The 14,146-nt window shown below is 26.5% G+C and overlaps 3 protein-coding genes across 3 annotated transcripts; 1 reads left to right on the forward strand and 2 right to left on the reverse strand.

Annotated features, from left to right (window-relative positions):
* Nucleotides 1-777: 777 nt before the first annotated feature.
* OCT59_028166 (uncharacterized protein) lies at nucleotides 778-1,176 on the forward strand (the record flags this gene model as incomplete). The annotated part of the gene is made up of 1 exon (XM_025324091.1): nucleotides 778-1,176. One exon carries the CDS (start codon nucleotides 778-780, stop codon nucleotides 1,174-1,176), a length of 399 nt encoding a protein of 132 aa, XP_025187945.1.
* Nucleotides 1,177-6,076: 4,900 nt separating this feature from the next.
* Nucleotides 6,077-7,410, reverse strand: OCT59_028167 (uncharacterized protein; the record flags this gene model as incomplete). The annotated part of the gene is made up of 2 exons (XM_025309935.2): nucleotides 6,077-6,880; nucleotides 6,979-7,410. The coding sequence occupies 2 exons, from the start codon at nucleotides 7,408-7,410 to the stop codon at nucleotides 6,077-6,079; spliced, it is 1,236 nt and encodes a 411-aa protein (XP_025187947.2).
* A 3,961-nt stretch (nucleotides 7,411-11,371) lies between these two features.
* Nucleotides 11,372-12,058, reverse strand: OCT59_028168 (uncharacterized protein; the record flags this gene model as incomplete). The annotated part of the gene is made up of 1 exon (XM_025324093.1): nucleotides 11,372-12,058. One exon carries the CDS (start codon nucleotides 12,056-12,058, stop codon nucleotides 11,372-11,374), a length of 687 nt encoding a protein of 228 aa, XP_025187948.1.
* Between the last annotated feature and the right edge of the window lie 2,088 nt (nucleotides 12,059-14,146).

The following is a 14,146-nucleotide window of genomic DNA, read 5'->3' on the forward strand; positions in this document are numbered from 1 at the left end:
TTGATAAGTGATAACTCGTATTATTAATAAATATGTATACGAAAACGTAACGGATTATCTTATTTATTTTAACTTCTTTAGATATTTTTGATTTAGTACTATCTCGATATCATTTCACTGGCTGTATTGATAGAAATATAAATATATGAGAATTCCAAAAGGACTTCTATTCCACTAAAAAGAGATGAAGTATCAAAGATATTAAAAATTATATTTGAATTTGTAATTGTCGCATGAAATATTTTCCGTTACGCCAACTCTAACTGAACCTTCCAAAAAAACAAATTCATTACCATTTACAGTATGCATCAATGGTACTTTTCAATTTAAATAATGCTATAACAAATTTATATGAACCAGATTTAAACTCAAATACTCAAATTAAATTTTGAACAATTAATGCATGATATCTACAATACGGGACTCCCCAAGATAAATCCCATTTCATATCTTATAATAAGCATGCAACATGATGTCGAATCTTTAGTTAAGCCAAAACAATTTGCAAAGAAATTATTGACAAAATTTTATAACCAAAATAAAAATTCTCGGCCATTAGTGTTTATTTAAAATTAGGCAGCTGTTATTCGTCCGGAAAAAAATTTAATACCGGATTATTAGAATTTACCAGAAAATCCAGTAAAATTAGAATAGAGTATCAGAAGTCACGTGTAACTGCAACGGGCAGTAACTAGTTCACTATTATATTTTAAAACTACGATAATGGCTTTATTTTCGTAAAGGTGAAGTTTTACTTATTTTTTCTCTCAAATATAAATGGACCAGGAGGAAAATGCACTTCTTTCTCGTCCTACACAAAATTATAATACATTGGACTCATCAGGAATTGACATAAGTCCTGAAACTCCACTTCTACCAACAACTTCTTCACCTCCACAAAACCAGCGTCATCGGTTGAGTGGTGGTATTGGACCAGTTTTAAGTGAAATGAAGATACCGTTAAAAATTCGATTATATTTACGTGATGTACTATTACGTTTTTCACAGTTTATCCTTATCCTTGTATTTCTTTTCACTTTTTTGACTATTTTTAAATATAAAGCTATACCCGATTCAAATGATTATTCTGATATTGAATTTAATCGGAGATTTGATCCTAGATCTTATATGACTCCAATAGATAATGATTTTCAAAATTTTCTGATAGTCGAATGAACTCCGAGTACATTATTAAAATGGGCAATAGGTAAAAATATATTTATTTAATTCTTAAATTTAAAAAAAAAATTTTAAATATTTTCTACTTCGATAATTAATAAATAGCTAATGAATGTAATGCTATAATTGTAAGTGATCATAATAACATTGAAGGTGCTTTAGTAGCCCAAAGAATTTCACGTGCAAAATATAATTAATGATTCGGTCACTGTAATGCCAGTAATGGAATATAGGTAAAAAAAGAATAAAATTAATTCTTAATTAATTTTAATTATATTAAAATAAATTCATTTAACTAATTATTAATAACATTAACCTTTTTTTTATTTAAATAGTTCCTGTCGACTCCAATATGCAGTTTATTGGTATAAATGAAACGGTACTAGATGATTTTCCAGATTTTTCTTCAGATGAAAGGTTAGAAGAATAATAAATTATGTTCATAAATTAGGTGGGTTGGTATCTATAAATCATATTCCATGGAGTAATAGTACTGAATGGGGATATCAAGTTGGAACGTTGACAGATCATCCTTCATGAAAGAAACTTCGAGATATGTTACTCGTTATTTAATTAGAATCTGGATTTGTGTAATAATTGTAGTAAATTTATTAATTTAAAAATATGATATTTATTATAATAGGGAGTTGATGGACTCGAAGTAGTAATCAATGGATATACATTCTCCAGCAAAGAGAACAAGTTTTTTTTATTTGATGCAACAGGAATGAGATCAAGAGTTTATCCAAAGTTTATTATAATTTGTTGCCAATCACTTTACTAGCAGATTATTGGACATCATTTTATTCTGAAGTAAAGAAATGTATTGTTTCAATATACTTTTTGTCATCAAAGAAAATTTCTCTGGTGTCTACATGTTATGAAATTGGAAGAATTTTGTTTATTAAAGGATATGAATAATTTCTATGCGGAAATTAAAAATGGTAATATAGGGAGAAATGAAAATGAAGAAGAAAGGCAAGTCGATTTAGTTGATATCTAGATTTTTTTTTAATTATAGTTGTCTAATTTTTATGTATCTTAAAATAATTTCATACTAAAGAGAAATCTTTTTTTTTTAATCATAATCAATTGATTAGTGATACGATGAGATTATGCTTTTTTAATGTCGAATGATAAGTTTAGAAATTATGTAATGATTACTCATTTTTATTTTTAATATTATTTTATAGACAGTATACAGCCAAATTCATAGTCGCCTTTTCGTGCGTTAGTTCTTTTTCATATTTTTAAATAAACTGAATCAGCAATTTAAAATATTTAATAAAGGATAAAAAAATTTATTAGTCTTGAAATAGTAATAAAATGAAAACCCCCAAATAACAAACTGTAAGTTTCATTATGATAAAAAAAAGAATATTTTCTTTCTTAATATATAAAATAATTAATATCCTCAATTATAAATAATTTAATTTCTCATCCAAAATAGCAATTTTTTTTAATCTTAAGAAATTTATCTTAACAGTAAAAAATCAATAATATTTCATATGATTAAAATTAAAATTTTTAAAATAAATAAAAATAGTAATAAAATTATTTATTTTTTTTTTATTCAAATATAATAATTCTATTTTATTATTTATTTACAGGATTTTATTTTTAATTTTAATTATTTTTTTTTTTAGGAAAAAATCAACGATCATAAAAAAAAACGATAATCATCTACGAGATGACGTCTTGAAAATTTAATTTAAATACAATGCATTATTACTAAATGCGACACGTATGTATGTGGATATGATATGATGAGATCAGTACATATATATTATTTATATTGATGCCTCCGCCGATCAAAAAAATAAAGTAGCTGATCTAAAGATCGATTTGATGATCATGATAAACATTGAGCGTATTGTTAGTATATAGCTTTAAATGATTTATTCAGGATCCAAACAATATTAGATAAATAATATGTAGCGTTGATCATCTTTTTCATATGGACCTTTACTATCAAAATGAATCCAATACAGTAAGTACACTATCAATAAAATATTAAATAGATTCTATTAAAAATAAAGAAATAGAAAATATTATCGCTGGTTTCAATTTAGTGTGATCATAGCGTAACACCCCCATAAAAAAATTTTTAAAATTTGTGATTATTATATTGTTTTATTTTTAATAAAAAGTCGTAAAAGTTTTTGGAAGACTTTAACTTAAATAGCTGATTGAGTTTATTTAAAATAAAGAAACTATCGATAAAAAGTTTACGTAATTATAAATTTGAGTTTCTTAGTACATTTAACCGTATCATCATAGCGGATTTATGAAATACCCCAAAATTTGTCCGTCATGTCAAATTAAATAAATATTTAACAGTATTTTAGTCACCAAATTTCTATTCAAGTTAGTGAACAGTCAAAAATGAGCTCTAAAAAATTTTTTTGTATCCCAAATCTTGCGTCTAACCAATTTTCCCATTATCTAACCAATTTTTCCAGTTAATGTTTCTGTAAATCAATTTTAATTCCCGAGGGCGCAGGGTTTTTGCCAAATTTCATAAATCCGCCGCAATGTTATAACTTATATGATATATATAAAAATTATTTTTTAGACCAATTTGAGAAAGAAGAAAGAAATGAGTAAACATTACGTAATCTCTTTAAGCTTAACATTTAGCATTAAAAAGCATAGCTGCAAAGTTCCACAACGTTTATCGTATCGTATCATTAATTAATTCAATACGATAAAAAATTTTTACTTTTTGACATAGTATGTTGTTTCTTACTGAGAAAATCCTACTAGTATATTATTGATGTCTATACCATCTTTTAAATCTATAAAATTAATATTTAATATGAACTGAATAAAAGTTTTCATATACAATGCGGGCAATAAAACTCGAAAACTTACCTTTCATTGATATAATTTTATAAAATTAATAAGGAATCCTTTTACTCCAATTAAAACTGATATCAGTTTTCAAAAAACTCTAGGATTGTCTCTCACATATATTGTTGTAATTCATTAGTATTTCATAATGATCGTTTTTCTACATTATGTTTAACATCTCGACAGGATTTATATATTGAAATTTCTATCTTATCCAAAACATTCTGCAAATTTCGACTTAATATTTTGAATCTATAATTTGTGTAAGGCAAAACAAATATTTTTTCCCATGTCAAGATTTTTTGTCGATTTTAGGAAGAGGCCGAATTGGTTTAAAACCCTTATATCATTGTTTAATTGTATTCTCAAATAACTGGAACGCTATTTCATGACAACTAATGTAATTTTCTAACAGTTATTTAATTGATTTTTGAACCCATCTGAACTGCCATAATAAACATTAGTGTCCCAATTGGTAAAACATTTTATAACCAAGCTCATTAATTTAGTCGCCTTCTCACAGCTTTGTAAGGTACATTTGACAATTTTCTAGCCAAAGTACGTAAATATATTGAAATTATTTTAACAAATATGCCGTTTAAGAACATGTTAATGATTCATATTTTGTTTGGCCGACTATTGCCTCTTCTGTGCATCATGTCTTGATATTATAACAGTTAATGATGAATTTCTTTTAAAAAAAAATAGCTTGGAATCGCTTATTTTGTAAACAAGGATTTTTAACAACCGTCATTTTAAAATTGATTGGATAATTTACACGTTAGACGACTTATTAGCTGCATATTCCCTAACCCTACAGTTTGTACTACATAACCTGTCAAATCATCAGATGATAAATTAAGATTAGTTGACTGTATAAACAAAATGATTATATAATATAAATAATATAATATAAATAATATAATATAAGTAGATAACTATACATTATTTACACATGAAAATCTATTCTTATCGATTATGCACATTTAATGTAGCCATTTAAGTTTTAGTACGGATGTGATTAAAATATGTTTAACGGAAATATATAAAATGCCAAACGGCTGTATCATCATTTAACATCATGTCTAAAAATTACACGCATTATTATCTCATCATCTCATTCATCATCTTGATATTATTAAATATCATGCTAAATATATATTAATAAAGAACACCTCTCAATTATAACTTTGATAAATACTATGAATATATAAAAAACGTTAAACTCTTTAACTATTTAAAAATAGTAAAGATTAACAAAGATAATCGAAACTTCAATCTATTTTTATTAAAACAATAAAAGCAAGATAGTTCATTCAATATTATCAAAAGAACTTATCCCTATAAAAAAATTCTGGAAAAAACTCTGATAAATGATAATTTTCCTTCTGAAGAAACTCAGAAATATGATCATTTTTCTGAATAAATTAAATTTGTTATGTCGACTTATTTTTTTTTTTATATTTTTTATATTTAAATTTTTGACATATGATATATAGGACATAGAAATGTTAACAATTTAACTTAAGTTTTAATTGATGTGACCGAAAATTGTCAAATTAATCTTAATCTTTGTGTTAAAGATCCTTAGAGGTGAGAAATACATAATTAATTTCATAACAACACCCAATATAATATTTACCATAAATGTTAAAATTACGATTTAAGTTGTGACTTTGTGATTCTGCAAAGATTTTTAATGACGCACCCGCGAGGCAAACACTTTGTCCATAATTATTTTGTCAAAAAAAAGTCAAAAAATCTTAATACATTTTCTACTCAAAACGTTTATATTTAACTAAAAATAACCAAAATTCTTATATTCTTCATCTCAAAGCAACTTGCGCATTGTTGAGCTGAGTATAATGATAAAACGAAAAAAAATAATAAAACGAATTTTAGAAAGAAATTTCTGGTATAACGAATCGGCGGTTAAACGGATTACGAAATAATATTTTTCGATCAAGGCATATTCTTTTCCTACCCTCAATTTTATTAACGATTTTAATATTCTATTTAAATTTGTACTACGATGTATTCCTTCTTAAAGTTCCGAAATATTTAACAGTCGACTATAATAGATAGCTCTTTCATGACATGGTAAAGTGTTAAAATGCAATTGTTCTAAGCTTGAGAATTTAATTTCTTCGGCAACGTTAAATTGATTGGATAAATCCGATGGATAAGGATCGTCGCATATTGTTGTGACCCAATTTCCTAAACATTCGCAAAGTTGAGATGCTGTCGGTCTATTGGATGGATCAGTATCTAAACATTGTAACATTAATCTAGTGAAAACAGGTGGAGTTCCACTGACTATATTCGGTCTGGTTCCTGAACAAATCTCTTGTATAAGTTGTGAATCATGAGGTCTATCACAATAAGGGCGTATACCAGCTGATAGCATCCACATGATCATGCCGAAACTGTATATGTCAGACTCTTTAGTTAATGTATATCCATTAAAGACTTCAGGAGCAACAAAAGGTATTACGCCGTAAATTTGTATAGAAGATATTTGTTCATCAACAGGACCGTGTAATCCTGTGTCCGCAATTTTAGCATCTATTGAATCCATTTCGCTATCCTCAACCAGTATGTTCCCCCCGTGTAAATTTCCATGAGTAAGATCGCGTTCATGAATAAAATTAAGACCAGCTGATATGGCCCATAATAGATCTACAATATCTCTCCAGTAAAGGATTCTCGTGGATTCATCAAGATACGAATATAAATTCCCATTTTCATAATATCTCATGACGAACATGTAACACGATGTCGGATCTTTAGTCATGCCAAAATAATCTGCAAGTGATCTACTTTGCAGGCATTTATAATATCTATATAACTTTTGGTTAAACAAATTTTTAGCCAATTAAATTTATAATTAAGTTTGACCAATAATAAAAATTTTCAGCCATTTGGCGTTTTTATTTACACACTTACTTGATTTACGAAATCTTGATTTATGTTCTGAGAATTATCTAATCGTTTTAGGATGACTTTGACTGGACCATCACGAGTCCATACTTCAGCTTCTTCGTCCAGAATCCAGATTGGGCCTTCCATCCATATTGCGGAATAAATTGAGCTAAAAACACCTCGTTTATTAGTATTCTTAACTAAATTGAATTGATTAAAATCAATCCACTCAAGGTACGTATTATCGTTTGCATTTAATTGAGTGTACTGAATGAATTCATCTATCATAGAGTTTCCGCTGGTCCAACTATTAAATTTTCCTTTCAAATTTGCAATATTGCAATTTTTACACCATGCAGCGGAAGTTCGTTGCCTTCTACAATCTGGACAATTTCCATATGGTGCACTATTTATAGTGAAATCCTGAGATTCGAGGGTCGGATCGAATAAATGCATGACCTTCAGCTTTGTTTTTTTATTTTATTTTCTTTTTTTTTAAAAAAAATTGCTTTATACAATTATTTTTTTTTCTTTCGAAATATATATGTATATATATAAGAGAGGCTCTGAAAGCCGCGACATCTTGCTTCAATCATATAGCATTTATATCAGATTTATTAGTTGCTTTGCCAGAAAAAAAAAGGTTTAATCAATTTAATTAGTTTATTTGAATACAATAAGTTCGTACTTCATATTGTTTTATCGCCGTTTATAGGACAAATAAATCTGGTGTGATATTAAAAAAGGTGTAACATTGCAACGATTATTTAATAAGATTTGCCTCTTGCATGACACACAAGTAGTAGTGCACGAAAATTTCTGAAACCAGTAATAGGGATAATCTTAATACATAATGTATAAAATGCGAAATTACGTAATTACCTCTGAAAATATTTTACATTACGCATTACGTTATATTGAATGAACAACTGAAGGTTTTTTTAAACAATAACGCAAATAATGATTAATAATTTCCAAAGATTTCCAAATTCGATTATTTCAGTTGTCAAAAATAAGATTTTCCGAAAATATGTGACTAAAATTATTCAGTTTTTGATTAATTCTTGTACTTTGATGTTTATTTTATACTTTATAGTACTTACCCTTCTTTTAGTACGTTTTAACTAATATCTATGTTAAATCTATTTTTTTTCCATCTTATCTTGATGTCTAAAAGTTTCACATAAATTCGCATCACTGATTTATCGTTTATTTTTTTTTTGTTTGCACAACACAATTGAGTTAAAATTAATATTTCGAATTTTTGGGAATTTTAAGTGGCTGTTATTTGTGTTTTTATCAAAAAGGTGAAAAAATGAATTTAAAATAAAGTACGTCAAAATTATATTATTGAATTTTACTTAAGGATAATACTTCGGAGTTCGGAGCCTTAGTTGTTATCGGGAAAATAATGAATTGCGTAAACTCTAAAAATGTTAACATATTCCAGGTTTGCCGACCGATACATATATAATGTATGTCGTATTTTTCTGTGTTCTATGAACAACCTTAATTTAAATTAGAAAAGGTTTTGGGGAATTCCAGATAAAGAATTTTATTAAATACATAATAAACTTAACGTATCAAGCTAAAATTATTAATGTTGTACACATGAGTGGGATCCAATATATTATCTGCATAGCAAGAAAATGTGTTTTATAGTATATGTTGCACGTAATTAGCCACAAGGCCTAGAATAGAGAATGAACGTAAAAAAAAATAAAATCTTATCCCGCTTCTACAGAAAAATTCGGTAATATTTTGGTAATTTCCAAATATTTGGTCCCAAGACTCCGAACAATAGGTAAAAAAAGATCAGCACGCATATTAATATTAGCTCTACGCATCTTTTCAGGGCAAAAATCACGTAATTCCGCCTGGAATTATCAAAAAATGAAGGATCTACACATATTTTGGTTCATTCTATAATGTTACGATATTGCTCGGGTACTGATATTAGTGATCTATATAATGATTGGACATAATGAACGTGCAGTGTATCCCGGATTATCCCGATTACGGAATCATCTGATTGCCGAAGTTTAGTAAACAATGATTTACAATAAAAATTGCCTCCACGTACAAATTTACAATAAATTTTTACCTCCGCGTACAGATTTACTCCCGAATTAGGGGTTTGACGTACATATAAATATACTTTTTATCGTTTTTTTGTCAATTAATTTAATCATAAATATGAATCTCGGCAAATGAAGTAATTCAAATTCGTTCAAAAATGCTAACATAGTTAGAAATGAAGCATTGATGAAATCAAAAAAAAAAAATAGTCAAGAAATTTCAAATATTCAAAGTAATATAAAAAATTTTTATGAAGTTTCTGAAATATGATTATTAAAAAAAAGTTCAGTGTACAGATAAATATAAGGCCTGAAGTTTAACGTACGGATTTGTACGGAAATGACCTTTGTCCGCGGAAGTTCATTAATAAAACTGTGGCGTATTCAGGGGCCCTATTCCAACCCGTTTATCAGTGTGACTACTGTATATGGGTTATTGCTGTATTACTTTCTGTATTAAAAATTACCCTTTTGCATATAATTCTAACAAAAGTCACAGACGAAAAATTCATTTATTTATATTTACTTTCAAAGAATCTTGTGCTGAAATATATCTTGTCTATATGAAACTGAGTTATGGCTCGATAAATTGATGATAACTCATATTATTAAATATACGAAAACGTAACGGATTATTTTCTTTAGATATTTTTGATTTAGTACTATCTCGATAAAGAATTCCAACAAGAAACGCTCATCGGCACAACAAACCCTTAAAAAACCCATTTACAGTAATTTATCTTATTTATCATATGAAGTTATGAACTAACTAGAATAGTTATAAAAGTACTTGGGACACCGTATGAGTTATTTATTTATAAAACTTAGTAGTTTATTGTACTAACATAATAATTATGTATTTAATCATGCTTTAAGCTGCTTACATTCTTTACATCACAATACTCTTCACATCGTTCTTTAATTTTGATTGTAAACTTGTTCTTCCGTCAAGTATCTATGCATGGTTATTTTCTCATCTACATTACATATTTGATTATTGAAAATTTATGCATAATCCATCGATGTAGTACTCCAATAGTACAAAAAAATAACTCCGATAAAATACTATTTATAGAACATTTAAACTTATAAGGTAAAGGCATTTCACATTCGATCAAATGCCATTTGAAGTTGTCATTTAGTCATTTTAAATAAATTCCTTATATGGATAATTCCACAAATAAAAAAATAAAAAAAATTCTCTTTTTGTAAATTTAAAAATATAAAAATTGATTGTATTTTTCAGGCGTGAACATTTAGACAATCATCTCTAAGGTTTTTGTAAATAAAATGATTTGAATATATTATGATGCATCCGCCTAGAAAATAAAATATTAAGAAACTTTTCAAAATATTCTTCGGCTCAAAAAACCGAAAAAAAAACATTTCAACTCACAAAAATGAAAAAAAAACAATAAACTTTCCAAAGGAAAAAAAAATCAATTTAATATTTTCTTTATAAATTATAGCAATGTTACACGTAAATGTATGAACAATGAAATTCTGAAACTTGGGATATAATTAAACTAGTTCGGTTTTGTTTGGGATCAACCTGTGATTATTTACAAAAAAAATTTTATTATTAGATATTAGAACATTTGATAAAACAAAACAATCGGTAAGATAAAACATGCCTGCTACATCTAGTTCTAAAAAAAAAATTTGAAACAATTGGATAAAAAAAATAAAGCATTTCTTTTTCGTGCCTGTAACATAACAGTTGAAAGAAAATATATTTATAATTCCGTTCTCTCTTACCACATCTTGCTATCTCCTTCAAGCGTTCAACGCAATATTCATTTTTTTGCATCTTATAAAATGGGATGGAATATTTTGTGAAACTTTTATTGATATGTTATGATCATTTACCCCCTAGATAATGATTCATAGTATGTCATTGAATATCTTTATTTAAATTTGTATGGATAATTAGTAATATTTAAAACTTAATCTTAGTAAAAATATTAATAAAAAAAAAAGATAAATAAGGATTTCTTGTTAAACTAATAAAATAATAAAATTTGTTAAAGCTTAATTGAATTTTGTGTTAAAATTTTAGAAATTCATAATTAGTTACATAACAGCACTCTAAAAAATATTTACTAGTACATTACGATGAATTAAGTTTGTGATTCCTCAACGAAAAAAAACGAAGTTAGAAAAAAAAAACTCGGTTATAATAATTAACGTTATAATTAGGTTAAAAGGATTGGAAAATTCTTTTCTTTTTAATCTATGCCAATTTTTTCTTACCATAATTTTACTTAAAAGCCAATTATATATTGTGCTTATAATACGTAATACGAATTTATATGAAATTATTTTGTTGAAGCTTAAAATTATTGAAATCTTCTTGTTGGCAGTCCATTTGTATCTTGGTGAGTAATATGTTCATTGCTTGAAAAATCACTATCATTATAATTTTGATTGTCTGCCATTGATGAAACGGTTTGTGTTATCATTTCATTATTCCCAACATCATTTGTGTTTCTATCACAGATCATTCGATAGAAAAGTTTTTGTTTCAAGTTTTGTTCAAGATTGAATTTTTGATCTAAAGACAATGGTTTTGTATCAAAATTCATTCCACAAACTTCATTATTCAAAATGTTTTCTACCAATGGGTATGAAAGTAATTTACAAGTAACATGATATCCTATAGAGGGATTACTTGGATGCTGGTAAAAAAATTCATGATCATAATGATTACTATGATCATTAAAAGAATCTTGTAAAATGATTTTACAAATTACAAGATAAAAATTGACATCACTTGGCAAAAAATAATAAAACTTTAAATAATTTAAACTCGGTAAAATCTGCTGATACTGCATAGTATGTGCTGCTACATCGAAAGTAGCAAAGTTATATGATGTATTTGACATGCCGGTCATATTTCTATGAGACGTTATTGAAGATTCTTGACTTTGCGTAGTTTGTTGAATTGCGGTAGAAAAATCAAATGATTCATCAGTTTCAATGCCGGAATTATTATAAATAAACGATTGTTGTAAATTTTCATCCATACGAGAATAGTTACTTAAAATATAAATACAGTATTACTACTCGAAGATTTATCTATTATGTAAAAATGAAATGGAGAATAAAGAAAAAAAAATATTTGTATATATTCTCTCAGGATACGATTTTTGGTTTTATCATTATATATATAAAAAAGAAAAAATTACAGATATCATATGAATAATTTGAAAAAAGAAAAATACACTAAGAAAAAAACAAGGAGACATATTTTCGGTGTAACGATCCGTGTCATTTGCCTAACCTTATCGATTTTAGTATAAGTTACTACTTATTCATGCTAAAGATTGATAATAATTTGAAAAAAATTTAACGAATTACAGTTTGCATTTTCAGATCAGAACAGTTATTGATCAAAAAAAAATGAAATATATTATCGGTTTTGTTTTCCTTTTTTTTTTATTCTGCTTTTCTATCATAAATTTTTGAAATAAACTTTTTACAAAACCGAAATAAAATAAGGCGCGTTTTAATAAAGGAAACTATTCTGCTGATCTATTTGTGTTACTGCTGCGTTAACTTCTTGTATTATATATAAGTGCATGAGTTAATAATGTATAAATGCTAAATTACGTAATTACTTCTGAAAATATTTTACATTAACTATATTAATAAACTTTTAAAAGCCTTTCTTTTAATCGATTTCCCAAATTTGATGATTAAAAATACGACTAAAATAATTTAGTTTATGATTAACTCTTGTTCTTTGATGTCTATTTAATTTATATTTACCCCTAGCCTAGCCTTTTTAGTAGCAATATCTAAAAATCTATTTTTTTTTTGTTCTTGATAATCATCGCCATCTTATCTTGGTATCTTAAAATTTCACAGAAATTCGCATCACATTATATCATCACATTATATGAGCAGTGGAAAAAAAAAAAGAATATTTTATCTAAGATGTGTAAATTTATCGTAGCATAAAATTTAAAATTTATTACACGCATATAATAATAATATTATTATAGGATTTATTCTTCTTTATGATCTTACAGCTGTTATAGTTATATTACAAGCTATCATGAAAAGGCAATGCTTTATTTATTTATTTATTTTGTTTATACAACGCAATTAAGTTCAAATTAATATTTCGATTTTTTTTTAGAAGATTACGTGGCTGTTTATTGTGTTTTTATCAAAAAAGATGAAAAATGAATATAAAATGAAGTACAGTAATCAGTGTATATGTCATAAGTCCGTATTTTTCTGTGTTCTGAACAACCTTAAATCACAAAGAAGGTTTTGGGAAATCCAGAAAAAGAATTTTATTAAATATATAATAAACTTAAATTTTACGGACGTAAAATTCTGAATTAAGCTAAAATGATTAATTTTGTAAACAAATGAATCAAATCTATTAATTGCATGGTAATTAAAATTAAAGAAAAATTACAATTTCTAGTGTTTTATATACATTACGTTTTTGTAGCCGGTGTTAACGGACCGGTCCGGACCGACCGGACCGATTAGAACCGATCGGTCTAATAAGACCGATCAAAAAAAATTCTCTTTTTGGTAAATTAGTAAGCTGGTATGATATACTATATATGATTAACTGATTTGTCAACAATGACATGATTTTTTTGTTTAACTTAAGAGCGAACTAACGAATTTATGATGAACAAAAAATTTTTTTTTGTTTACAGTAAAATAAACAAGAAACAATTTTTTCTGTTTAAATCTAGACAAATTAGTGAACATTCTTAAAGGAATTTTTATTACAACTAAAAATTTTTTGGGAATTTTTTTTATAGGATCGCAGTACAGAACCAGAATCCCTTGTAGTAAACCATGTGACGAACTAAATCACGTTACACTTACGAAAATGATATCTAGAATTAAACATACCTAAAATTTTATTTTTACAAATCCAGAAAATGAAATATTAAAGAATACATGTATTGTTATGAAATAAATTAAACATTTCTAATTTCTCTAATTAGCAATTGTGAGAATCATGTCTAAAGAGTACATTTTCTCCGCTTTTATTAATGTTTACAAAGTAATTTTACTAAATAAAATATAAATTCTCGCGTAATTTATTTTAGATCCATTTTTTCATTCAATGATCATAC

Source organism: Rhizophagus irregularis, chromosome 8 (genome assembly GCF_026210795.1).
Source record: "Rhizophagus irregularis chromosome 8, complete sequence".
NCBI classification, from domain to species: domain Eukaryota; kingdom Fungi; phylum Glomeromycota; class Glomeromycetes; order Glomerales; family Glomeraceae; genus Rhizophagus; species Rhizophagus irregularis.